Source organism: Anas acuta, chromosome 1 (genome assembly GCF_963932015.1).
Source record: "Anas acuta chromosome 1, bAnaAcu1.1, whole genome shotgun sequence".
Classification (NCBI taxonomy): Eukaryota; Metazoa; Chordata; class Aves; order Anseriformes; family Anatidae; genus Anas; species Anas acuta.
The window spans coordinates 141,034,860-141,061,395 of NC_088979.1; the positions used below are offsets into that span (position 1 = coordinate 141,034,860).

The 26,536-nt window shown below is 49.8% G+C and overlaps 2 protein-coding genes across 4 annotated transcripts in view; one reads left to right on the forward strand and one right to left on the reverse strand.

Moving 5' to 3' along the window:
* The window catches only part of WNT5B (Wnt family member 5B), a 67,696-nt gene that overhangs the window by 32,439 nt on the left and 8,721 nt on the right, over nucleotides 1-26,536 (reverse strand). Inside the window, exon 1 of one of the 3 annotated variants that reach the window (XM_068661091.1) lies at nucleotides 32-850. The exons of the other annotated variants lie outside the window; for them this stretch is intronic. Coding sequence (XP_068517192.1) covers nucleotides 32-850 — 819 coding nt within the window. Of the gene's footprint in view, nucleotides 1-31; nucleotides 851-26,536 lie in introns of those variants that run through there. 3 annotated transcript variants of the gene reach the window in all.
* Nucleotides 807-2,684, forward strand: FBXL14 (F-box and leucine rich repeat protein 14). Its single transcript, XM_068661117.1, has one exon. The coding sequence runs from the start codon at nucleotides 807-809 to the stop codon at nucleotides 2,007-2,009; it is 1,203 nt and encodes a 400-aa protein (XP_068517218.1). The 3' UTR covers nucleotides 2,010-2,684.

Here is a 26,536-nt window from a genome sequence, read left to right on the forward strand (position 1 = left end):
GGGCGACGGCTCGGAGTGTTCCGGGCCGTACCATTGCGCAAGGGGCGCGGGGAGCGCCGGCTCCTCCTCCTCCTCCTCCTCCTCCTCCTCCTCCCGCTCCCTCCCTCCCGGCCGGAGCGCGGCGCCGGGGCCCAGCAGCGAGCGGCGCAGCGGAGCAGCAGGCGGCGGCGGGGCCGGGCCCGGAGCGGCGGAGCCGGTACCGGAGCGGCGGGGCGGGGCCGTGGCCGTGCCGCTGCCTCCCTCCTGCCTGCCTCCTGCCCTCCCTCCTCCTCCTCCTCCTCCTCCTCCTCCTCTCCCCGCCTCGCCGCCTCCTCCGCGGGATGCGGGCGGCCCGGGGCCGCGGGCTGTGAGCGGCGGCGGCGCGGAGACAAAGGGAGGCGGCGGGGCTCGGCGGCCGGCGCCGGGGCCGGAGCGCGGGGGGCGGCCCGCCGGGAGGCGGCACGATGCGGCACGGCGCGGCGCCGCGGCAGCAGCAGCAGCAGCGCGGCGGCACCACCACCACCACCACCACCAGCAGCAGCAGCAGCGGCAGCGGTAGCGGCAGCAGCAGCGGTAGCAGCGCGGCGCGGCGGTAGAGGCGGGCGCAGGGCCGGGCCGCGCCGCGCAGCAGCGTCTCCCGCGGGCCGGGCCGCGCCGCCCGGGCCGGCGATGTGAGGGCGGCGGCGGCGAGGAGGAGGAGGAGGAGGAGGAGGAGGAGGAGGAGGAGGAGAGCGGCGCAGCGGAAGGCGGGCGGGCCCCGAGCGGAAGCGGGCCGGGCCCGGCGGCGGAGCGCGGCGCCGGCGGGGGCGGCCGCGGCCGTGCGGGCGATGGAAACGCACATCTCGTGCCTGTTCCCCGAGCTGCTGGCCATGATCTTCGGCTACCTGGAGGTGCGCGACAAGGGCCGCGCGGCGCAGGTGTGCACGGCCTGGCGGGACGCCGCCTACCACCGCTCGGTGTGGCGGGGCGTGGAGGCCAAGCTGCACCTGCGCCGCGCCAACCCGTCGCTCTTCCCCAGCCTGGCGGCGCGGGGCATCCGGCGGGTGCAGATCCTGTCGCTGCGCCGCAGCCTGAGCTACGTGATCCAGGGCATGGCCGACATCGAGAGCCTGAACCTGAGCGGCTGCTACAACCTCACCGACAACGGGCTGGGCCACGCCTTCGTGGCCGAGATCAGCTCCCTGCGCTCGCTCAACCTCAGCCTGTGCAAGCAGATCACGGACAGCAGCCTGGGCCGCATCGCCCAGTACCTGAAGGGGCTGGAGGTGCTGGAGCTGGGCGGCTGCAGCAACATCACCAACACCGGGCTGCTGCTCATCGCCTGGGGGCTGCAGCGCCTCAAGAGCCTCAACCTGCGCTCCTGCCGGCACCTCTCCGACGTGGGCATCGGGCACCTGGCGGGCATGACGCGCAGCGCGGCCGAGGGCTGCCTGGGCCTGGAGCAGCTCACGCTGCAGGACTGCCAGAAGCTCAGCGACCTCTCGCTCAAGCACCTGGCCCGCGGGCTGGGCCGCCTGCGCCAGCTCAACCTCAGCTTCTGCGGCGGCATCTCGGACGCGGGGCTGCTGCACCTGTCGCACATGAGCAGCCTGCGCAGCCTCAACCTGCGCTCCTGCGACAACATCAGCGACACGGGCATCATGCACCTGGCCATGGGCAGCCTGCGGCTGTCCGGCCTCGACGTCTCCTTCTGCGACAAGGTGGGGGACCAGAGCCTGGCCTACATCGCACAGGGCCTGGACGGCCTGCGCTCCCTCTCCCTCTGCTCCTGCCACATCAGCGACGAGGGCATCAACCGCATGGTGCGGCAGATGCACGGGCTCCGCACCCTCAACATCGGCCAGTGCGTCCGCATCACCGACAAGGGCCTGGAGCTCATCGCCGAACACCTCAGCCAGCTCACGGGCATCGATCTCTACGGCTGCACCCGCATCACCAAGCGGGGCTTGGAGCGCATCACCCAGCTGCCCTGCCTCAAGGTGCTCAACCTGGGACTTTGGGAAATGACTGAGAGCGAGAAGGTCAGGTGAGAGGAGGGGGGTGCCCCGAGACCTCCGTCTCCTCTGGAGGGACTCACGGACAGACAGACTGACTGACTGACTGACTGCTGCAACGGAGGAGAGAAAGAGAGAGAGGGGCACGCACAGAGCCATGCTACCCACGCACCCTGGCACTGGAGGGAGGAACACGGAGAAAGAGTATATATATCCTTGACCCTTCTTCTCTGCTGCCTAACGACCCTTGCTCTGGAGGAGGAGGAAGGGGGGGGGCAGGAGGAAAGAGAGAGAGCACCTCTCCTTTTCCCAGGTCGTGCCTCCAGCTCCACAGTGGGGAAACGGAGCTCCCCCACACCCACCCCCCAGCATCCTCTCCTACAGAAGAGGTAGAAGCCCACACTTATGCACTGGGGCTAGAGACACCCCTCTTTATCCCCACTCCCTGCTTCCATCCCCTCGTGCACTAAGGATGGATAAAGATCGAGACCCTTGTTCTGCCATGTATTGAGAGTAGCTTATTTTTGGTTTATGTCAAGGAGAGTGGGAATGGAGATGGGAACAAACAACAGCAGAAAAGGCTTCCTAGCTACACTAAAGTACCTGGCCACCCAGTCATCCTGCACTGGGCACAGACACAGCTTTTGTTTTTTTTTAAAAAAAGAAAAAAAAAAAGCTAAAATCCCCCCCCCCAAAAAAAACAACAAACAACCATTCCACCTCTGCGCTTGCCCCTCCCCCATCAACTGGGAATTGTGACAGAAATACTGCTCCCTAGGTACATTGATTTTTTTTTTTTTTGGTCTGTTTTCAATCTCCAGTTCCATGTTGTTATTCTCTGCTGTGGGTGGATACAGTTTCCCACTACTCCAGTTCTCCACTGCACTGAGAACAGGGATAGCTACAACCTCTCCTTTTGTCAGTCTGTTTCCATGTCATCCTGCACTATGGTGAAGGGAGAAGCCTAGGCACTCTGTTCTTTCTCCCATCTCTCTATACTGGAGATGAAGATGCCATTTCCTCCTACGCCTGTTTCTGTAGGGACTGGACACAGACCCCGGTCTCTTAAACCTTCCCATCTACTGGGGGACACTGAGAGTTACCGAGAGACTCGTCTTCCCTTTCATCATTCTCTCTCTCTTTCTCCCCTCCTTCTTCTTGGCAACAGGGATAGACATATCCAGCTACATATCCATTCCTCTTTTTGGATTGGGGGCGAGCGGGTGGAAGGGGTGGCTAGCTGCCCTCGGCCCAGGGGGCTTAAGGAAGAATCTCCAGCTTCATTTCTGCTTCATTTGAGATACTGTGACCTGTTTTTATTTTGAAATGCATAAAAAAAATTACTGCTACAAAAACAGCCTCTTACTCTCCCATCTATCCCTTGCTTATATCCTGTAACTGATCCCACTTTTCCTCATTCATTCTCCTCTTTACAGTATTCGTTTTCTCACATGGTTTTATTTTTAAAGACATTTGAAGTTGCTGTTCTTGTGGATTTTTAAGTACATTTTTTTTCTGCTGAATATATTCTATATATATAAATATATATATGATGTCTGGCTACCTCGTTTTAATTTGTTACTTTTTTTTTTTTTTTCTCCTCAAAAACCCTGGAATTCTTACAGGAAAGAGATTTTGAGACTGAAACATTTTTGTGCCTAGACTGGAATAACGCCCCTTGGGTTTGTTCTTCTTTTTCTTCCCCCCCCCCCCCTTTTTTTTAATTTGTTGTTTGCTTTTAAGCTTACCCTGCTGTGTCCCACCCTCACATTCTGGTTGTGCCTCTCCGTCCCTCTTCACTGGGGACCGGGGACCCAAACTGTGCTTCTGCATTTTTTACTCTTCTAGCACAAACATGCAACATGAGAATCCATGCTGAGGATTGGGCTACTGTTAACAGAAATGTGTAAAAATGCAAGTTGGTTTTAAAAAAAATAATTATATATAGAGATATATGCAAATATTTCCCCCTCCCCTCCCAAATCACCTACAAAAGGTCACTATGTGAGGCTTCCTGTTTGTGAGTGGAGAGAGGAGCAGAGCAGGCCTGCAGGCCCCGAGGCTGTAATGTGAAGGGGAGGAGACTGAAGTTCATCTGTCTTATCTCTGTTCTGTCAATAAAATGGAGCTGGTTCTTTAGATTTTTTTTTATTATTATTATTATTTTAAAGAGGAAGAGTAAGTTGTTTTTTTTCTTTTTTTTTTGGTTTTATTTTTTTTTTAAGAACAATATCTTGGCTTTTTTTTTTTCTTGTGTGTTCAAAATCTCAAATCCTCCACAGTAACAGGCCAGACCATGGAGTTAACGCAAACCCAGAGACCCCTATGGATTAATTGTACTGTTTGTGAATTTGTATAAAAATAACAAAGATCCTCTTAAAACATTTTATATTCTTACAGTAAAAGGTTAAACTGATATTTATATAATAAAAGAGGAAATATGAAGTATGTTTTTGAAAAAAAAAAAAATGCCGTATCTGTGTTGTCTGTGCTTTTTGAAGAGGTATCGACCTGCCTGGGTTTCGGTAAGCGTGCTGTGCAGCTTGTGCAGAGGGGTTGGGGCTGCTCTCGCTTCAAGGAGTGACCGCTGAGGGAAAGGAAGTGGAGAGTCTGGTCCCTCCTGTGCAGGATGTTGAGTAACATCATAATTAAAAGTTTGTAGGGAAGGGTTTTGGTAGGACCAGCGCTGGCTGCGGGAGCGTTCAGCATCTAGAGAGAAGCCGAGTAGGACTGCTCGGTATGAAGGCAGCTGCTCCGTCTGAGGTCAGACAAGCTGCAAGTGCTGAAGTTTGCTGTCAAGCAAATTAAATATTTCGTGGTAGGGGAAACCTGACGTTTGGAAGGGGGAGCAGAAGGACTGGGTTTGTTAATTCTTTAAAGCTCCAGGAAGATGGCAGAGGTTTTCTGTACCTAAATTGAGGCCTACCCTCACCATCCCCTGTGGAAGACCCGTTAAATAAAAATGCTTCCCAGCTATGACAATCACCTAAAACTGTGCTCTTGCAAGCGCATCAGAACCTGGGAAATCTGAAATGGCTCGGTTGGTTTCCACTGCCCAAGCAAAGATGAAAGTAAAGAGAAAGTAAAGTGGGGATGTTAACAGAGAAAAAAAAAATCGAAGGTATCCTTTGTACTATACCATAATCTTTCTCTTTAATGTATGACTTTTAACCTGACAGGGTCCCTTTTAGACTTCCACGATGTGGGTTTTTTATTGTTGTTTGAGATGGAGCTTAAGCGGTGTTTATAGGGCACGAAACAAAGCTTTTCTCCCTCTAAGTCCTGCAGCAGGGCTTTCTCTCCCCCGCTGCCCCCTTCCTTTCTTAAAGGAGGAGTTGGGGTAGACAGAATGCGAAATGGTGGAAGAAGCTGGAGCCATTGTTCAGGAAAGTTAAAAGAGGAGCTGTCCTTGCTTGCTTGTTCAGTCATGCATACTGAATCTTGCCGTGTGAGGGTCCCTATGGAAAGGAGGAGGGTGATTCTTCCCCTCTTTTTAACATTCCTCTCCAGGCCTGGCTGTATTTAAGCTGCTTTCCTCTATGCCGAGGAGGGAGGGGGATGGTCTGAAGTTCCTGTACATTTGCATTTTAAGCACTTCCAGCACTGAGCAGGCCACTTTGTTCCCCCTGCGCTATGCCGCTCGCCCCGGCGCATCGCATCGGGTGCTGCTCCAGGTGGGTCGGCCGCCCCACCAGAGGAGGTCCCCTGCGCCTGCAGGGCCGGCCTGGCCTCCACGCCAACCTCCTCGTCCGCAGACACTTTGGGCTGAGGCTGGACTATCTGCACTTCTTTGTCTCCAGCTCTAGCCACCTCTCTCTCCCCTCGTGTGCCGGTGCCTCATTTCAAAGGGGAAAATAATTTCTTTCTACGGGGGCCACAGCTGCGCGCTGTCTCCTCCCCACCCTGAGGAGAAGGGCCGGCACCTAGGCTATCTCCAGATTTGGGCTTTGGGGGGGGGGGGGGTGTTGTTGTTGTTCCCCCCACCCCAACTTCCAAGCTTTCTGCTGGGAGTTCATCACAAAAGCTGCATTGTTCGCTGTAGGGAAAGCCACCACAATTGGATCTAATTGAGCCTGACACTATATCCATCTTCCTTTACTTGCAGGGAGGTGTGGGGTCTTTCTTTCCTGAGTTAAGGAAAAAAAAAGTCTACAGTAACTTCTTGACTGAAAAAGAGGATGTACGAGCACTGTAAACAACAGGAATTCAAGATCAGGTTCCCACTACCTCTGAAATTTAAATTCCAATAGGGGTAGGCAGCAGTTCTATCGAGGGACGGAGCATGACAGAGCTCTCAGGACAGATCCCCTATATGGTTTGTTTCTGCTGGGTTTGACTGGAAATGCTATCTATTAAGGACCACGTTCAGATGGGTTGGATATCTGGGTCAAAAATGCCTATAATGCATGTGCTCTTGAGTTCTGTAATCAGAAATAGGATAGTTTTTTGTCCTTCCCTAAAAACAAAACAAACAAGAAACAGCCAAACTTCCTTTCCCCACTTAAAAAAAAATAATAAAAATAAAAGAAGAAAAACACAACCCAAAACATTGCCCACATGGCTCAGTGTGCTATTTAAACGGAAGCCAAGCCTAAGGACACTGCTGAAACCGAAGCCTCCCTGAGGCCCAGCGCTGAGGCACCGCGGGCTGTTCCCGCAGAAGGAGCGAGCGCTCCTCACGGCCTGCCGTGCTCTGGTGCCCGGGAATGACACTTCCTCGGGCACAGATGCAGGCCTTACTGTCTGGCGAGGCCAGAGCTGGGAGAACGCATGTGTTTACTAGTAAAGAGAAGGGTTTCTTAAAATAAATAACCCATTGCCAACAACCATAGACCAATTACCATATGACTCCTCAGGGTAACAGGGAAACTTAATTCTCACTCTGCAGCCACTCTCGAATTTTTGAACATGACTCAGTTGGCAACCGAGGTAGAAAGCAATAAAAAAAAAACACTATTTGGAAGCCAGCTGGAAATCTCCCGTCTGTGTCGCCGTGCTCACAGTGCCCCCGCGCTCCTCAGAGCCCCACCGGCTTTGCCCTGCCTGCCCCAGCCCTTCAGCCCCTGACACTGTGCTGAGCCCAGCGAAAGCGTGAGGTGGTGGCAGAAAGCAAAGCAGGCGTGACACGGAGGGGAGATGGGCACAGGCTGGTGGCAGAGGATGCGGGCTCCTGAGCTGCAGCGAAGCGCTGCTGTGCGTGGGGTCCCTGCTTGCTGCCGCAGCTGCGCCCCTGGCCACAGCCTGTGGCTGGCTCCTCTCCTGTCCATCCTCCAAGGCCGCATGTGGGGAGGGGGAGATGGGGAGAAAAAAAAAAGGAGGCTCCACCTGGGTCCTACTGCCCTTGGACTAGCATATGGGAGGCCTATGCGTGGAAGATTTATACGTTGCACGCCCTCCAGCCCCATGCTACAGTTTCGGCTGAATCCATTTGTTGCGGTGATTCTGGGGTCCTTTGTTTTCCCGTTAATAAATCATGGGGGACCGGGGACAGGTGTAACGTAAACTGCCTGGGGTCCGTGCTGGGACAAGAGGTTGTCTCCATGCAAATATAGCTACTGAACCTGCCCTTGGCCTGCCAGCCAAGAGTTAAACTGAGAGCTGGGTGACCGAGACACCCAAAGTTTTTGGAACCAAAGCTAGAAGTTCAAAGAGGCTGCCATTAACAGCTCCAAGGTAAGCGTCCCCTGAGTCTGGCAGCATCACTACATATGTGCACGGGTTGCTTCCAGCAAAGCACACTCTTTGTCTTCTCTCTCTTGATCCTCTACCTTAAATCCCAGTATTTCAGCCAGCAGCGATTTAACAGCGCCTTCTGTGGAGAACAGATAATCGATAAACCCAACTGGGTGGCTCTGGCTGTGTTTGAGGACCCCTAAGGACATGAGCAAGGCACCATGCCAGAGCTGCTGGTCGGGTTGCATAATGCTCCCTGCTGCGGCCAGCCAGAAAGGCCGTCCCACTGAATTCCCCAGCCCTAAGCTGCACGAAATAAAGAGCTGGAGAGGGTTTGCCGGGCTCCTATGCCAGAACTTAGATTCCAGCCACGTTTGGCAGTGATACAAGTGCTTCTCCCCCTCTTTAATTAAATCTACCGAATGCATTAGCTAAACGCCAGCCCAACCTGAAACAGCACTGCAAGGATTTCAAAAGGTCTGAGTCCGATTTGTCCTTGCGACAGAACGATGAACGGAAAAGGGATTTTCCTAAAAGACTTCCTCAAATCTTGGGTGTGTTTGGGAAGGGGTGTCAGAAGTTTAGTATCAGGGACACGTGCTCCAAGCACGTATTTCCGTAAGAGTGTTCCTGAGACATAAACCAAGCTCTTGTTCTGCCACAGAAACTAAGGCGGTCAGACCTAGAAATGGCAATTCCTTGTCATTTTCCTCCCCGTGATTCTTGTGTCTCCAGGATTTGAAGATGAAACAACTCCCCCTGCCCCCTCCAAGCTGAAAAAATAAATAAACAAACAACAACAACAACAAAACAAACAATAAAACCCTATTGAAAGATTTTATTTATCTGGGGTTCAGCCTCTTCCTCCCCTTTTCCCCAAGTGCCCAAACTTTACAACCCCCAGGTGAGTCCAGCGGGTTGGCACCACAGGCATAGGGACAGCGCTGCGAGGCCACGCCGCTCGCAGCCATGTAGCCAGCGGCCTCTCTTCTTGCTCAGTGAACTAAAACGCCAAGCACTCAGCAGCAATAAAACCCTGCCATTATCTCCTTTCATGACAGCTACAGCTGCACTCCCGGCGCCCCAGCTTCAGAGCGAAGCGCACGCACCCTTCGGCGCTATAACCCCCCCCATCCGCCACATGTCAAAGGGAGGTCCCCTAAGGCTGCTCGTGCCACCGGGGAGCCGGCTTCCTCCTCTCCCCCGGCGGCGTCCGAGGGAGCTGCGGCTCGGCCGAGGGTGGCGGCAGGGCCCCGGCTCGGCTCCCCTGCACGCCGCCGCCTCACGGCCACCCCGCGGCCGCCGGGGGCTGCAGGCGCGGCGCCGCCCCGCCAGGCGGCAGCATTGCCCGCCGAGTGCCGCCCTCCGCGGCCCGCGGCCCCTCAGGCGACGCCCCCGCGCCTCGCCGCTTCATTAGCTAACTAACTAACTAACTAACTAACTAGCACACGCTGGCGAAGCCGCTCCCCAGCGCGGGTGGGGTGCCAAGCGTGTGACCGTGGAAGGCTGAGGGTGTCGGGGACGCCTCGTCCCCTCTGAGGGCACCCGTGCCAGCAGGGAGCCACCTGCGGCTCCTGAGGGTGCCCGGTGGCTGTGTGGGCACCACCAGTGCCGTGGGTGAGATGGCCGCCATCAGGGCACCACTCTGAGATGGCACCGCTCTGCCACGAAACAGAGTTTGGCATCGTTGTCACCAGCCCGATTTCCCTGTGGTTCATTCCAGCGAGAGCTGCGGTGTGTGCCTCCAGCAGATGCTGCTGCTGTGGGTTTACACCTTAAACCAAATGTGAAGCCACACAGACAGAGCTATCTCTCCTGTAGAGACAGCCGCCAGGTCACCACCAGCACACCTTGCCCCTGTTTGAGTCCTGTGTGTCCAGGCCGAGGTTGGCTGCAGCTGGAAACAAACTCATTTCCACAGCAAAAGCCCCACCTGGTTCAGGACCAGCACCACCTCGCCCCATCCAAGGAGGTTCTGCCTCAGCACAAGCCACCAGCGAGCCTCCTCACAGGCTCCAGGTCCAGTAGCACCGTCTCCAACACCACCCAGGCCACTCTGCATCTCTATAGCTTCACACTTAGAAAATTATGATTATTTTTATAAAGCATGCAAGTATGGGAATACAAACAGATCAGGATCAAAATAATGGTTGGATTATGTTAGTTCAGTGGAGGGCTTGGTTATGTTGTTGGCAGCTGCTCAGTGGCTTACCTCCTTAGTGATTAAAGTATCAAGGGCTGTACGCACATGACCTTTTTAGCACCTAAACTGCTTTTTTTTTTCCCCCCTCCCACTTCTAACGCTGCTGCTACAGATAGAGTTATGGTGTCTTTTACAGAAACAGCTGTAGCCAATAATTTACTAGAATTAGTAATTAGCTTCTGCATGGCTCATGCCGTGCACAGACATCGGAAAAGGAAGTATAGTCACTAATGGTGAAGGCGGGGTGGAAGCAACTTGACTAAGGTAATGTCCCAAATCAGCAAGTGGCCAAGCAATGTCTGGTATCCACTCTCTGCCTCCAGTTCTGCTGGCTCCTAGCACTTGGAGCAGCAAAGCCTGACATGAGCTTTCCAGCCTAATGTAGCCCTGGAGAAGGAAGATGACGGAAACACATGAAGAGCACATGGCATTTTTCTAATGTTCTCGTAGCAGGGTCTGCCACCCAGAGCCCCAGAAGTGCTGATGCACAAACGTAGGTTGCAGAAGAGCTCCCAGCAACAGGAACTACTCCAACCAAACAGCCCTCTCTTCAGATTCTCCAGCCATCGCAGCTTTTATTTCAGGCAACAGCTCAGCTCACAAAACAAAGAGAGCTGACAAGAAGCGGTGCCTTGACAGTCCTGAAGGCAGACGTCTAGTCACAACAACAGGTACAGCTCAGATTGCAGCGGTACCAGCTGCTCTATCTACATCTTCACCACAACTGTCTCTGCAGTGACTCAGAGGGACCACCCATGCGGATCAAAGGCGCAGGCAGGACATGGTCCTTAAGGCTGCAAATGGTATTGCCCATCACGATTTTCCATCCCTAGGGGCACCTGTCCATTAGCACACTCGCACAGACCACACCAAAGGCCGATCAAATGGCAGCAGCTTTTGGTTCAGAGACCACACTGCACGAGAACTTGCGTTTGGGCTGTTGGCTCCCTTCCCCTCGTCTCCGTCCGCCTGGACGCGGCGTGCCAGGATGACATCTCCCTCACACACCTGCCAGGAGCTCCGACAGACAGGGGGAGGCTGCATGTGAGCGGCTGGGTGTAACTTCCACCCTGTCCCTAGTGCCAAAAACAAGCATGTTAAAGCTAATCTACCCCTGTCTCAGCTCAACTGCTTTTCTGTGACTAAGCCCCTTATAATGGTTTTACTAAAATCCCCTTTTGATGGAAAAAATCCCAGCTGGAAGTTTCGGGCAGCGGCACAATGTGCAAGTCTGCGTGTCCCTTTCCCCAGCTTCACAAAAGCCTCTAATCGAGTGGAAAATTTGCTGGAGGCCAGAGGTTTAGGCCTGCAATTATTTTTTAAGGGATTATCAAGAGAGAATGGGGGGACTTACGACCCTCCCTCTCTTTGTGTTTTGGTCTGTGCCGCTTTCAGACAGACTCAGCCAGAAACCAAACCACTGCAGCTGGATCCAGAGAAACCACCACCGCTCATCTCAGCAGCAAGCCTCCTCCCAGTCCTACAGCCAGACCCCAGGCTCAGAGTCCTACTCTGCACCGTGCACCTAACAGAAATTCTTTCTCCCAGAAGCAACGCTGCACACTAAAAATTTGTTGTTATTTTTTTAATAATAACTCAAGAAAAAGCAACTGATTCCAGTCCTGAGAGCCTTGCTGAACTGGAAAAAAGGAAAAAAAAGAGCAGGCAGTGATATGGTCCTCCGGACAGGCTGTAAAGGCTAGGCTTTGGCTCTGCAAACCCATTATGCAGGAGGTCTTGCACAAGTTCCTTACGACAAGTTCCAAAAATGACTTGGCACTGAAGGCGCGTGCAGTGCAACACCCAGCTTTCCAGAGCCTTGCTCCAAGGGTGGGACCCAGGGTTAGGGTCCTTGGTGCTTTCACAGCTGACACACAAGTCAGACGCTTCAGAGGCTCCAAAACAACTTCTTGCTGGGCACCGAGCCACTTGTCAGCACACTCAGCAAGGGGCAGCCGGAGGAGAAGCGCTGCCGGCTCTCCTGCCTGAGGAGCAATGTACCTTCCCGGCAGCTCTGAGCGAGTGCCTTCACTCACACACGATCCAAACCCATGCAATTAGGTGCTTCTCCTCTACTGTCAAATTGCTGCGCTCACACCTGTGTACAAACAAACAAAACAAACCCCGAGGAAGCAGCGGCATGCCCTGCTTTTAAACAATAGCCTAAAGAAGCAGGAGACCTGCTTTAATTCCTTCCTCCGTCTGTGGCACTCCAAACCTACACCTCACCAAGAAGGTACTAAGCACTGGCCCTCAGGCGAGGGCCAGGAGAAAGGGCCAGTCTTTATCTTTCCCCTCTAAGCCACGTTGTGGTACAGATGGTCATCTGGGATTCGTGGCAAGGAGAAGAGTACACAAGGAAAGGAATGGCTGCAGACCACGAGCATTTACTCTCAGTCTGTCCTTGTGGAAACCTCTCTGGGTGTTGCGTAAGGCAGCTGTTGAGTGAAACAGAAGCAGGTTCTGATCCCCGAGCCTTCCAACCATTTGGTTGGTACATAAGATGTTTCAGAACAAAGCTGCAGCCGCCACCGTCTCCGATCTTATCACGTCCACGTGTGCTAGGTGTGCTCTGCAAACGCCTGGGGAGGCTGAGGGGCCACAGTGTTCTCCTCCTGGATCGTGATCAGACCCAAGCAGTTTTGGGCAGGCATGTAAGTACAACACTCTCAGCACCCGAGGGGCGTTAAAATAAAAAACAGACAGACAAACAAACACAGAGGAAAAGGCAAATGAGGCATTTGTGGAATTTAGATGCCCCCAGGAGCTAGGTGGTGCCTAAGCTGGGGATTTTGATTTTGCAATTTTGAATACTGCCTAAATGTCATTTGTTTTGCCTTTTTATTTTTTTTTCTTGGATGAGGTCTCTCACCTCCCTCTCGTTCTGTCTGTCCACACAGATACTGTTTTTGTGAAGAGCTTTAAGATGGTACGATAAAGAAAGAGGCTAATGGCCTTGCATTTTCAAAATTGCTCATTAAGGCTGATGTGCTTCAAGATACTCTGTATGTGTCTAACTTTCAGAAGACGGATGAGTCCACTCTCCAAGACAGCTTGACAGCTTCAGCACCCAAAGATAAGGAATCCAGAATCACCAGTAGCTATTAGTACAGTATGCGACCCGTATGATTCACTAGGGTTACAAGAAAAGTAAGGTCAGGTGAGGAGTCAGCTCTGGTTCCAGCTTCTTACCCCAATGAACTGAACACCAGGCACAAGACAGCCACCTTCTACTGCTCCCTAAAAAGTGAATCTTTCACCCAGCCTGCTGCTCTAAGCGCCACAGGCAAGCCTCCCTCCTGGAGTTCCCAGTCTATTTATACATAGCCCGTTGTCCATGGTTAACCTTGAAAAGCCCTTCTTAGAGTGTCACTGAAACACAGGGGACTTCCAGAGATCACTGTCCAACATCCTGCACAGAGGCAGGATCAAGTATACTAGGATCATTCCTAACAAAGTTTATCTCACCTGTTCCTAAAACTCTGCTGTCGAGGCACAGCCTGCAGCCCCCCACCTAACCACTTCCAGTTTCCTTCTAATTCTTCTCCAAACCCATGTGAAGTCTTTCATTTTCCCTGCAGATTAAGCTTTATTTATTTATTTTAAAATGTTTTCCACAACTGACAGCAGAGAAGACTTTACCTCTCTTCTTCTGTTTAGGACAACCTCTTATGGTCTTGCACACTACTCCCTTTCCTTCTCACCTGTCTGCTGATGCACTTCCAATGCAACATGCTTCACCCCGGTGCTGGGTTTGTCTTGTGAAGAGCCTAATTAGTGTCTTACATCACACAGGTAAATTTTTAGATATATGATAAAACATGTCTGGAAACTATTTGAGTCTTCCCAAATGTTTGTGGCCTGCAAGGTTTGAATCCAGAATCCCAACAATGTGAAGCGACTTCCTCACAGGGATGTTGTGAAGATCTCTTATATTACAATATTATTATATAAAGATGTTGTTACAATTTGCCATTGCAAATTATTAACAATTCCTACTACACGTTGGTAACTCAGTATTCCCCCTCCAACACAGCACACCCACTACCTTTTCTTACAGACTCCTGTAAGCCTTGCTCCTTTATCTTTCTTTTTGGTGATCTATCATACTGTGGCCCCACTAATCTGTGGCAGTCTCCACAGGAATCACCAGAGACAGTATTAGTTGCCCCTGCCCAGGGACCACTAGTGGTTAAAAGATGGATGCACTTGTGCTGCTTGCACTACCACCACTATTTTCTGGTGACTTGCACCTCTGAGATAAAATAAGAGTGTGGATTCTGCTCCAAGCTCACTGCCTGACTGCAGGGAAGTCCTGCCACCTGGCTGCATCTCAGCTGCTTCGTGCACAGATTGAGAGTCCCACCATGTATCTACGAGAACTGAAAAGCTAATCTATGGAAGTTCAAAAAAAATACTTCAGATCTCTGCAAGGAAGCCACCAGAGACAACTCAAATATAATCACCGATATCCCCATGCCCAGGGCACAACTTCGGGAAGTCGTCAGAACCTCCCAACAACCCTGGAGGAGGTCCTGGGGCATGTTCATTTCTGTTCCCCTTCCACACCATTTCCCCAAAGAATGGTCCTTGTAGAAATAAGTATTTCAAAACACAGCTTGAGTGCTGTAACTACAGACAAGTTGTGTCAGACGGGGCTTCTGTGTTGAAAGAACTGTCTATATATTCAGCTGCGTATTGTTACAAACATTTGAAGAAGCTGCTTTACCCAAAAAGGAAGGACAAGTTCTTATTATTATGAAAGCTGGGGGGCTTCCAGCGTTGCTGGTATGCCAGCAAGCGATCCGGAGCCAGAATAGATAATCACGGTAGAAATGATAGGACAATCTTCCAGGCATCTGAGGACCACCTACGCAACATCTGCACATGTCTCACAAACCAGGTGTTGCTCCCTGGAGCACATAATTTGGGCATGCATTCAGTGTGCCACTCCTACCACCTCCTGCCTCAGACGGGATGTCGCTCCCACCAGAACAATGTCACGCACTGCCTACAGCTACGTGCAAAGCGAGGGGCGCTAAGCCCAGCTCAGGGAAATCTGTCGTTTACACAAGAATATGTCGTGTCAGTATGAAACTCGCCCACAGCTGGGAATCAGCAGGAACATATTTGAGGTATAACACTCGCAGAGGAGGAACAGAGAGCTGCGTTGCCCGCAGCTGCCCAAAAGCAACCGTGGCAGTTTAAGTCAAAGACCTGAAGGGAGGCACGCAGCAGCGAGGGATCAGCCTCCACAAGAGGCACAGATTTGTACTCCAGAAAACAGGCTGCAAAATACTAAATGCAAGCAGGAATTTATCCCAGCGGCAAGCTTCACACTGCGTACAGACATGCTTTCTTTGCAAAGGCAAATGCATCATCTCCATGCATTCAGCATCCACTGCAGCCCTGGTTGCTCAGTACGTGGATCCCACCATGCTTCAAGGATGAGAGAATTCCTCTCCTGCATGCACCAGCTGTTCTCAGGAGCCAAGGCTGAAATCCAGGCAATAGTTCCCCGCTCTTGTTAAAAACAAAAGAAGAAAAAACAAAACCCAATTCCTAGTCAGGAGCCTGCTTCCACCACAAAATGAAAAAAAAAAAAAAAGTGCTTGCTTTTATTCAGGAAGAGATTACATTTCTTGTATCAGATTGAAGGTGGTTGTGAAATGGGGCTCAGTAGTTCTACAGGATTTTTGTTTTAATAAATAAGCATAATTCTGGGGGAAACCTCTGTCAATACAGACCCTATGGAAAATATTGCTCCCGTGGACAGAAGAGAACAGTTCTGTTTGTGTATTCAGGCACTGTATACATGAAGATATTTTAGAGGCCTCTATACTTAGCCATTGTGGTTTTCATCTTTCCCAGGCCAGAGGTAGCTGTGTAAGCATATAGTCAGCACTGGCTAAACAAGTACTTTTAAAACCATACTATTATTACCAAGTTAGTTAGAGAAGGCTTTTTTTTTTTTTGTCTTCAAATGATTTCATCTTGAATTACAGATCTTACCCAAAAAAAGGGGAGGGGGGACGACACTGACACCCTTCTAGCCCTTAAAACGAGCTGTGCTTTTTTTCAGCATCTCATTCCATTTAGCTGCAGCCAGACCACTTCAGGTCACGAGCTCATCTGATCTCACCAGGACGGCAGTGCTGGGTCTCGCCGATACTCCCAGGAAAACCCAGGGTCCCTCAGGAAGCAATGCAGGGTGACTTAGTCAGTGTAACTCTTTCCTCTGAGTCAACACTGCCCCAGTGTTTCAGCATGATGCCAGAGGGTGCTGACCTGCTCGCCGTGTTGTCTTTCAGAGGAAATAAATGGGTGCCTGACCACACTTGCGGTTATTAAAGACAACACGTCGCTTTACACAAACATTGGCATTTGGCTACGTGACCGCTCCTACGCGCGTAATTGCATTTCTGCCTCCCTCCACTTTCTGTCCCAAATTGTTTCAATGGCTGCTGTGTTTCACCCAGACCCAAAGGCACTTCAGCGGTTGGAGAAGCAGTTCCAACCGAGCACAGAACTAAGAACCTGAAATTTTATTGCAGACCCCACCTTCGGTTGGCCACATAACCTTGAACACATCCCTTCTACCTTGCCCTTCTACCTTGGTTTCCCCACTTACAAAACAGGCATCGTGAGAAGAATCTCTTCTGTAAAGTGCTTTGAGAGCTGCTGATGGAAAACCCCATGTAAGAGAGATTAAGGATGAATTATGCAAGATGGTACTGTTAATTAGGTACGCTTATTAAGTATTCTGGGATTATTTTTTTTTCCAGGAGAAAAGGCGTTAGGGAAAATAAGAGAGATTTCTAAAGACAGCAGGGAAGTTTTCTGCATTTGATATAATTGTGACCTATGATCTTTGTATAATGCAAGAGTGTGCTGGATTACAGACCAGACTGGTATTACACCCTTTGATGTACAGGACTGCAGGGATGCCTGTGCTACAAGGCAAGTAAGTACTCTAAAGGTGCTGAGCATTAGCAGCATTTTTGTCCACAGGCAACTCAGCTGCCTATAATTACCTGAAGAAAAATTCCTCCTCTTCTTCCCTAATCCCAGTGCCCCGATCACATACTACATTTGCTCTGTGGACTAAATTTCAGAGCCACGTGACATTTACAACACACAGTCCTAAAAGCACATGAAAAATACACCTGGTTTGGGGATTTGGCACAAATGCAGCCCAGGTTCACTGAAAGGTTTGTGACCCCTCTGAGCACAGCTGGGACCAAGTTATAGTTTAGCGTAGTACTTTGTGGCTTGAACAGCAAGATCTGATCAAACTTGGAAGGTTTGACTGAGATGCACTTGGAGAGTTTGAGTTCAGTTCAGGCATAAACTTGGTTCAAGAACTCAGGGGCTGCAGACTGCACTGCTGAATGGAGAGCAGATGGAGTATCTGCAGTCACCTGCATCTCAAAGAGGGTGGGACTCCATAGTAGACCTGACCTCTACCAACAGAGAGAGCCACAAGCATGCCAGTAGCCTAGTTCAAACCAGGATTCACTTCCTAAGCAAGTCCTCCGTCATTCCCACTACCCATGTGTGATCTGCAACTTGGAGCAGCCTTTGAACTGGATTCCCTTTGGATCAAACCGAACCAGCGAACATGCTCAAGGAGGACACCTCACACACCTCCACCATGCCCATGGGACCAGAAGGAAGCCAGCCCAAAACAGGAGCCCCTCACCTCACTGTGCTGCTGTGCAGATGCCAGGTCTTTGGCACCAACCATTTCACTCCGCAGCCCTGCTCCCACTGGCTCACTCCACCTGCTAGCCTGGAGGCACCCACCCAAAACTGGTGCTCAGATGCAGGAGAACCAACATGCAGAAGTACCCGATTGCTCAGGCTGTTTATCAGCACCCTCTGCTGGATATTACAAAGCTTTCTTCCCTCCAGGCCAGTGATGCCAGCAGGCTACTTTGGCTAAATCAGCAAAAGGTTGGGGCATGGAGGCAGGAGCCTACCCCGAGTATCCCCCTGCACACAGTGCCCCGTGCAGCAGCACTGCAGAGACTACCCTGCAGTGGTATATCTGCAGATATAAGTCACTGTGCATCAGACACAGAGCCCAAAGACATAACAACAAAATATAAACCCGAGGAGTGCCTTTGCTACATGATTAAGTTGCTTACAGCTCGTTTCAGTCTGAATGAAACAGCTTGCTGACAAAAGGTGCTGATGTAACACCTGAAATGCATCATTCCCCAAGAGGAGGGGAACGTATAGGTCCTGCTGTCATCAGGTTTTCTGCTGTGCCTCAGACCTGCAGAGGTCACCTATCCCCTGCAGCACTGGGATGGATGACGGGCAAAGAGGTAGCGGAGCCAAGTGAGTTGGTGGTTGGACATGGTGGATAATTATCATCTCAAATCTATGGTCTGGGAAAAACAACGTCCTTGTGTGCTGCGTATCAGCCTTCAGGTGATTAGAAACTCGTGGTCACCTCTGATTCCAGCCACATTTATTGTGCCCGTTTGATGCAGAGATGCTCGGGAATGCAAGGCTCTGAACTAGCGTCCACTGTCAGACAAAGGAAGGTACAACACGTGATGGGGCCAGTTAAACCAACTGCAGCTGGAAGACTGTCCAGGAACAGGAGGCCTGATACCTTCTGAAACAGCTAGAGTAAAATTCATAAACTGTAAGAGTTTCATCCATATAAATGTCCAATGCTTTCTGAATTCTACTAAATTCTTGCTCTCAATTATTTATGTGCTGCAAGAAAAAAGTAAGTTTTACCTATGTCAGATGTTTTGTTTCAATTGAAAACCTTGTACTGCGTAAAAGTACACACAGGAATGCCTGGTTTACTTCTCTGTACTTCTAAGTTTATATACCTCTGTCACGTTGCTTTTTATTACCCTTCACTCTAACTACAGATGCATAATCTTTTCAGTCTCTCCACAGCTCTAAGCATTTTCATCACCTTTTTCTGCTAAATACTTGTAGCAGAGTGACCGGAAAGGAACACAGGATATTTTATTTTCAAACCAAAGGCCGGGCCAGCAGAGAATCAAGCGTCTTGCACCCACGGCCAGCCAGCACGTCCCCACGCCCAGCAGCCTTCCAGTCACCTAGAGCCAGGGGAGCAATGGAGGAAGCGACGCCTATTACATCAGACCCTTTCACACTGCAAAATTCACGACTGCTGGAGAGGTTCTGTACTCCAGCGCCATGCCAGCCAATGTCAGCTGTGGTAATGCAAACGAAAAGGCATTAAACCCCATTCCCCGCCAGAGAACAAAGTCTCCCACTCATTCCTTCAAAAAAGTTAAAGGTACTCATTTCTGAGGGACTTGCGGGGTGGGCAGATATGTTCACGGCAGTTCTCCAAAGATAGCTCAGAAATAACCTGGGAGGATCCCAGATGAAGGCTGGGTGTCTTCTTACATCTGTCTGGTTTGGGAGATGGAGTGTAAACAGTGGCACATTAGCTTAGATTAATTACAGACTGCCGGTATTTTCCTTTCATGTAGTGAACTCTGGGAACATAACACCGCTGATAATTAAATAGCGCCTTCCATCAAAAGGCTCCAAACCACCCAGCAAACCAGTCAAGCCGTTAAGGTAGGACTGCTGGAGCAGGACACAGCAGTGGCTTAGCAGGACAGATGAACACAGCACACCAGTTCAGGAAACACAAAAAAAAAATTGACCGAAACTACAGAAGGAATTATTATATGTTTTGCATTACGTGCGCCACAGCAAGACCTGGGCAGGATTAGCAGGAGTGCCAGGAGACCTTCACTGGTCACACACAAAGTTTTATATCCCCTAAATAAGACTTTCTCCCATGACAAAACACCCATTTATTTTTTATTTTTTCCATTTTCCTGGAACACTGGTTCAGTACTGATGAAGGAAATATAAAATATCTCCTGCTCTGCCTTCTGCAGCTGTAGGGTTTCTTTGCAGTTTTAGTACACAGAATATGAGCAAAGCCCTGTTTTAGTTAACGAGATGACAGCCCTCAGGTAAGTATGGGTGAGAAAATACAGAGCAGGAGGTAGGTGACAACTGAGAAGAGCTCACAGCGGTGGGGTTAACCATCTGTCTTATCTCATTCCCCATACAAGCACTGCCTGTTGGTTACGTGGGACTTCACACTGGGGTCAGCACCACAGCCTGCCAGTGTGGTGTAGGTACAGGGAGATGGATAACCAAACCTGCACCCTTCCCATGTGCCACATCCCAGCTGGGTTACCACCTCCCCTCTCCCTGATCATTTCCTCCTCTGTCCCTGCTCTTTCCAGCCCAAGACTGCTTTATCCTTCCTTCACCCCCCTCCTCATCCCCTGGCACTAAATGTCTGCAAGCTGAGGAGAAGCTCATGGTTACTCCCACTGGCACAGCTGAATGAATTGCTGCTTTAAAGCCAGACCGCTCCCAAAAACTGCAACCCCGACTTGTCAGCTGTTCTTTCAAAGGCACGGAAACACGAGAGCCGTGCAGCAGGCAAAGGGAGAGCCGGGCTGCCAGCATCCACCCTGCTGTTTGACATTCACACTCACAATGGGCAGTGGAACTGGCGGAGAGGAGCAGATGTGAGTTTCTCCTGCCCACCACATCCTCTGGCACACTGGGATCCTGAGTTTGGGAACTCAAAACCTCCAGACTGGCTGCCCTTCGCAGGATGTTTCTTGCCCCTGTGGCAGCACTGCTGTGCCAAAGCACCAACCAAACCCCTCCAGTGCTCCAAGAGCCACTCTCAGTCGCTCCCGCTGGAGCATCAGCAGATTTTCTGTCAGGACACAACACCCTGCCCTCGGAGCACGGCGTTATCTCTCGGTGTGCTCACACACCCTGCCCTCCACACGGGCATACCAGCGGATTCAGCCAATGTCACTGTCCACAGCTGGGATTCAGGGCAAAGCCATGGCTGCCTCTTCACAAACCCGAGGCCGAGGCCTGCCCACCGCTGCTAGATAGCGGGGGCACACAGCCACTTGTCATCCTGAAGGGCTATGAGGGTAGGGAGAAGGGCTTAAGGGGAAAAAAGGGAAGGGAGCAAGCTCCATACATGAGCAGTGCTTATTTTTGAAGGGTTAATTACACGTTATTATGGCTTAGTTAATAACCTGAGGTGGACTAGAGAGACGCCGACACCATCCAACCGGTACCTCCTCGCCAAATAAAGGTACCTTTCTGACACGCCGCACAGACAGGCTTACTTTCCACATAACCATTGAACAAAACCCATGGGTATTCAGCCCACACCACAGCCCACGGTGCAGCAGGTGGAGCACACGGCCACGGGACGGCTGCTCGTGGCTTCTGCCCACCTCCACCAGCAAACCCACTTCCCCCAGCCCTGCCATCCCCCTGATACAGGCCCCAGAAGCCATACAGATTTGAACAAAGCACAGGAGATATGAAGAGACAGAAAACTGTCAGATATCTACCATAATACCCGCTAGGACTGTTCACTTACCTACCTTTTTCCTAGGGCGTGTTGGGCAGCCAGGAAAACAGGACAGACACAGAGCCCACAACAAAAGCTGAAGAGAAGTATTTCTCAGCTGTTCTCCCAGCACCCCTCTGTTACAGAGACAATAAACTACAGCTGGGCAGGCTCAGGTGGTAGTGGGAATCCTCTGCCCTCCCTTCTGCTCACAGCCATTAGTGCCAGGTGGAGCCCACGAAGGAAAAGAGGCGCTCCATCTTAGCAGAAGCCACAGAGCCAGGGATAAACCCCAGAAATCCCAGCTCTCATCCTCACAACTGAATCCTCCCAGACAAATTGGGAAGATTTTATTGTCATTGGCATGAAATGCACATCAGGGAGCCAAGGGATCCCTTGCTGCAGGTCAGGATCTCCGTGTGCCCAGTGCCCTATGCAGGTAGAGCTGAATGGCCTTGGGCTTCAAAGCTCAGCTCACACTGTAGGAACATCCAGAGGCCCCAGCGTGCCAAGCACTATAAAGCACAAGACAGGAGTTACTTCATCATTATCCCGCTGGATAAATATAAAGCCTTATACTGAACGGTCTACTCATCTCCTATTTTAGTAAGACAGCCGTATACAGGCACTGACGTTCCTCTCATTTATAATAGCACAGGCAAGAGAGAGAAAAATATATACGTCAGCCAGAGATTGATTGCCATGTGTTAGACACGCGGGCAGGAGCTCCTGGCTAGCTTTGGACAGTGAGGGTTTCCACCTTCCTATTCGCCTGGGCAAGTCCCCAAGAGTCCCCAGCAGACTTGTGTCACCAGTTTGACCCTGCTGAGGTCAAATGCACCAAAGCTAGCTCAGGTGCTGGACCCGCACCTCGGTGTTCCCACAGTCTGGAAGCATGGAAGAAAGACAAGCTATAAGTCAGAACTAGAAACTGCAAATCTGAACCCTCTTCAGATGCCAAGTTGCATCTGTTCATCATGTATTTTCTTGGAGGTACGCATTTCTGACCCAACATCATCAAAAGCTCAGGACTTCAGTTGTCGGTGTGCTGCCAGAGCTGGAGTCCTTGCTGATATATTTAGAGCATTCAGCATTACACCAACTCCTCTACTCAATAAACTATGATATTTGAGCCATGATTTTTTTGGTTGTTTTAATGAGACCTATCCAAAGAAGCTCTTGGATCTTAAATCTGGTTGCTGAACAAGAAAAATAGGGTTGCTCCAATGTTATTTTGTTGCTGCGATTAGCTTGTTTTTTTATTTAGAGAGCAGGTCCCATGTCTCTTTTTCAAGGACAAGCTCCTGATCGAGACTAAAATTCTGGGTGAGACAACTGACCAATGCATCTGACCCAAGGCTGAAAATAAAAGCTGGCTTCCCACCTTAGTTTCCAAGTAAACTCCACCAAATGACGCAGTGCCCCATACTGCATTTCACAGGCAGCGCGGATATATTTAGCGTGGGACGCCCCTCCCAAAGCGCAGCTTGGGGCACAACTGGCCGAGCAGAACCCAGGCAGGAAGAAAGGAAAACGAACCGCGCAGGCCATCCTCTGCACTTGGTAGTGTGACTTTTGTTTATTTGCTTTGCTAAAACAAAACAAAATAAAACAACTCTGGAAGAGGCGTTTTATTTTCAGGTCAGGCAGCAAACCCAAGAAGTGTAATTAGGCCCTGGAAATTAGCAGTTGAATTTATTTGTGCGGTTGAGCGTTCTTTGTGTTTCCCACAAGAAGAGAGAAGACGGGACAAGACCACCATCTCCACTTGCTTCCCAAGCTTGCTGCAAGAGAAAAGGGAGCAAGGACCACATGAGCATCACAGAAGCAGCATGCTGGGACTCCCCTTTCATAGGTGTGAAACCAAGGGACAATTAGCCACCTTAACAGCGATATTTAGGTGCCTGAAGTAGCACACTGGTTGCTTTGGGAATCTGTAGAAGTGCCTGAGGAAAATGGATTTCAGTGGTGTATAGCTGGTTAACTTGCAAGTGACTTTGCATTTGAGCAGACACCTCACTGGAGAGATGCTTCTGGGGGTGACCACAGGGCCGTGGTAGTCTTTCCTTCTGTGGTCACAAAGACAGCTTAGCTCTAGGAAGTCCACATTTGCCCTGAGGGCCCCAAGAGGTGATCTCCTCAGGCAAATCAGATAGCCAATAAAACACATTTTAAAACACATCTTGAGCCCTCTCAAGAAGGGCTCCCAGCTGCAGTGCAGTAACCCATGGAGACTTCTTCACTTCCACGCTGGTAAATCTCTTGAGCTCAAACGACAAAATCAGACACCAAAACTTTAGTTGTGAAGGACTTTCTTTTCAAATCAGGACAATAATCTATTATTACATATTAGAAATTAAAAAAGAAATCAGGCCAAAACTTCACCCCAAGCTTGCATGAACAGGAGAACCCAGTCAAGACCCTTACCCTGCAGCTTTCCCTAACGTGGGCGGTTTTTCTGTAAGCCTTTGGGAACCTTTTTTGTTTAAAGAGGGACTTGCAGTTCAGGGTTGGACTAAGCAGAGCATGATTCATTAGGGAGAACTCAGTGCAAAACACAAAGCAATTTCTCAGATTTTCTTCAGCCCCGGATGGGAGGTGGATAGGGCCAGGGAACGTTCATGGCCATGAAAAGTCTTAAATGTCTGAATTGCACCACAAGCACAAAGACAAAAAGATTTTTCAGAGTTGAACTGCTTCAGCCTCTCCTGTGACAACTTAAGAAGTTGAGTGGAGTAGCTGTCTCCTAGATTTCCCAATCTTTCTTTCCTTTCCCCTAAATAGTGCTCTCTCAGGGTCTCCTTTCCACAGCCTTCCTTCAGTCAACAAGGGCTGAACATAGCTTTTTGCTCCTAGGACACGTTATCTCTGCCCCAGGCCAGCCTGCAGAGAAAGAAGGCTATTATTTAAAGAGGTGCAGAGAAGAACTGGGATGCGATCTTAACCACTGACCCTCGGGTATCCTAGAGCAAAGGACCACAATATGCTGAGACATGAATAACTCTCCTCTGGCAGGGAAAGTTGGGCACTCGCACTATACATGACAACGATCCAAGAGTTAACCAGGTTTAGAAATCCTTCCACATCGGTGTCCTGTTTCACAGCCGTGCAACCAAAGAGAGGAATAGTAGTTTGAAACACACAACTTGAGGAAACTTCTTTTTCTTCTCAGATTTTTAAGAAGCAGTACAAGTTTTTTTTTCCTCTAACTTGAGATAAATAATTGTTTATGAGAACTCTTGCAAGCAATTTTTTCCCATAGATTGCTTGTGTGCACACTGCTGAAGCTTTCTGATAACTGAATACACCAGAAAAACAGACACGGATTCCTATCCCAGAATGGATGAGTGCCATTCCTAGAATCAAATTTCAGATGCAAATATTTGAAGATATCAAGAGTTAGGTCCCTTCAGTAACGTTTGCTTTAGCATGTTAACATGGTATCTACGAGCATTTCCATTATTAAATTCCTTCGTTAAAATATTCTCAAAGGGCATGGAAGAGTCTTCAAACACAATCAAACACCCCTGTAAATACTGGCCAAGATCACAAGAAAAGTTTAAAACGTTCACCTAGCTCATCGTTGTTCCAGTGATGTAATGTTTGTAGCAGGCCCGCCAAGGCAATACACAGGGGAAGCTGCTGTGAGAACCGCTCTTTTCTCCTTCAGGAATACATCTCCTGCTCGTTTAGACTAATTGATTTCACACACAGTTGTTTATGTGTGTGGCCTCCCCTGATTTTCTGAGCTCTCTTTGCTCCAAACAAAACAGCTTAGGGATGTAGATGGAGCCAATTGCATTTTGGAAGAGTGGAGATAACACCTCAAAGCCAAACAGAAAAAAAACATTTCTTGGGTCAGAGGCTCTCTCTGGATTATGCTTTGAGGCAACTTTACAAAAGCATGCTTCTGAGGAACACCATAAAACTGCTTCAGAGACACAACGCGCAGAGCCCGGCAGGAAAACATTCCCCACAATGGTGGGAAGGGGAAAAAGTAACTTCTGAGCAGAAAGATATATGGCAGCTTGCAAGATTGCAAACAATAGACAACCAAGAAGCTGTCTCAAATTTGAAAGCATCCTGATTTCATAGAGCTCGTAGCTGCACTGAGAGAGCATCGGAGTCCTACTTTGTGCATGGATTGTGTATCAGGAAACTGCACTGACCTACCAAACACTGGTTAGAAAGGAAAATTTATCTTGGGCAAGAAATCTGGATATTAATTTGAAAGCACAAAACAGAGCAAGAAAGATTAACTGCCCTCAGCCTCTCCAGACCAGCCATGTGGACGCACTGCAGATTCAATCTGCAGTGAATTACAAGTCATCACACACAAAGTATTGAAGTAGCCAGCCAGCAAAACCAGTGGAAATATACTTTTGTGGATCTGGTCAGAGAATGGAATCTCTGTTCCCCAAGAAGGTCTGGGATTTCAACATTTGCCTTCATCCCAAAAAAAGATGAAAGGTCAAAATATTATAATATTTCATGCCATGAACAATTCCAAACGCTTTTGAATTGAAAATGCGAGGGAAAATAGAAACAAAGCATTCAACAAGAAATGTTGATCCGAAACAAAAGATTTCAGTGTGTTGACCTGAAATTTAAACTCTTGTTTCAGGTTTCAACTTAAATATCATTTTAAGTCTGAACGTCAATTGGAAACAGAAATCATTAAGTTTTGAAACATCACTATGGAAAAATATGTTTCTCTTCTGAAAATTTTGTTTTATACCGAAGCATGTTTTCTAATGAAAGCTTCTTTACTTTGCCTGCTCCATATTTGTTTGTGATGCTGCGTGAGGACTGGGCATTTGCTCCAAGCATATGGAGGTCCCAGTGGGCAGATTCACCAGAGGTACCTCACAGAAGCTCAGGAACTGGCACACCTTCACCCAGACTTGTTTAGGAACATTAGAGTCCAAAATATTACAGAACAATCTCCAGATTTTGGTTTCAAGAAAAGGGTCTGTGGTGTCAGATGAGCACTGGACAAGCAGAAACCCACTTCTACACGCAGATGATGGGTAGGGTCTGAGGATACTCCTAGATGCCCTGCAGAGATCCACCTCTTATTCAGCACACTGGATTACAGACCACTTTCCAATGGTCTGTCCTGCGAAACTTTGGAAAGGAAAAGGCAAATGGGACTCCAGAAATTACCTCTAATCATTTGTTACTTATTTAATATTGTCTTTGAATACAAACACAAGGCAAAGCTCTAAACATCCAGAACACTGCTGATGTGTTCATTCTGTCTGAAGA

Coding starts and splice junctions, on each gene's coding strand:
- FBXL14 (XM_068661117.1), top strand. CDS start 807: ATGGAAACGCACATCTCGTGCCTGTTCCCCGAGCTGCTGGCCATGATC.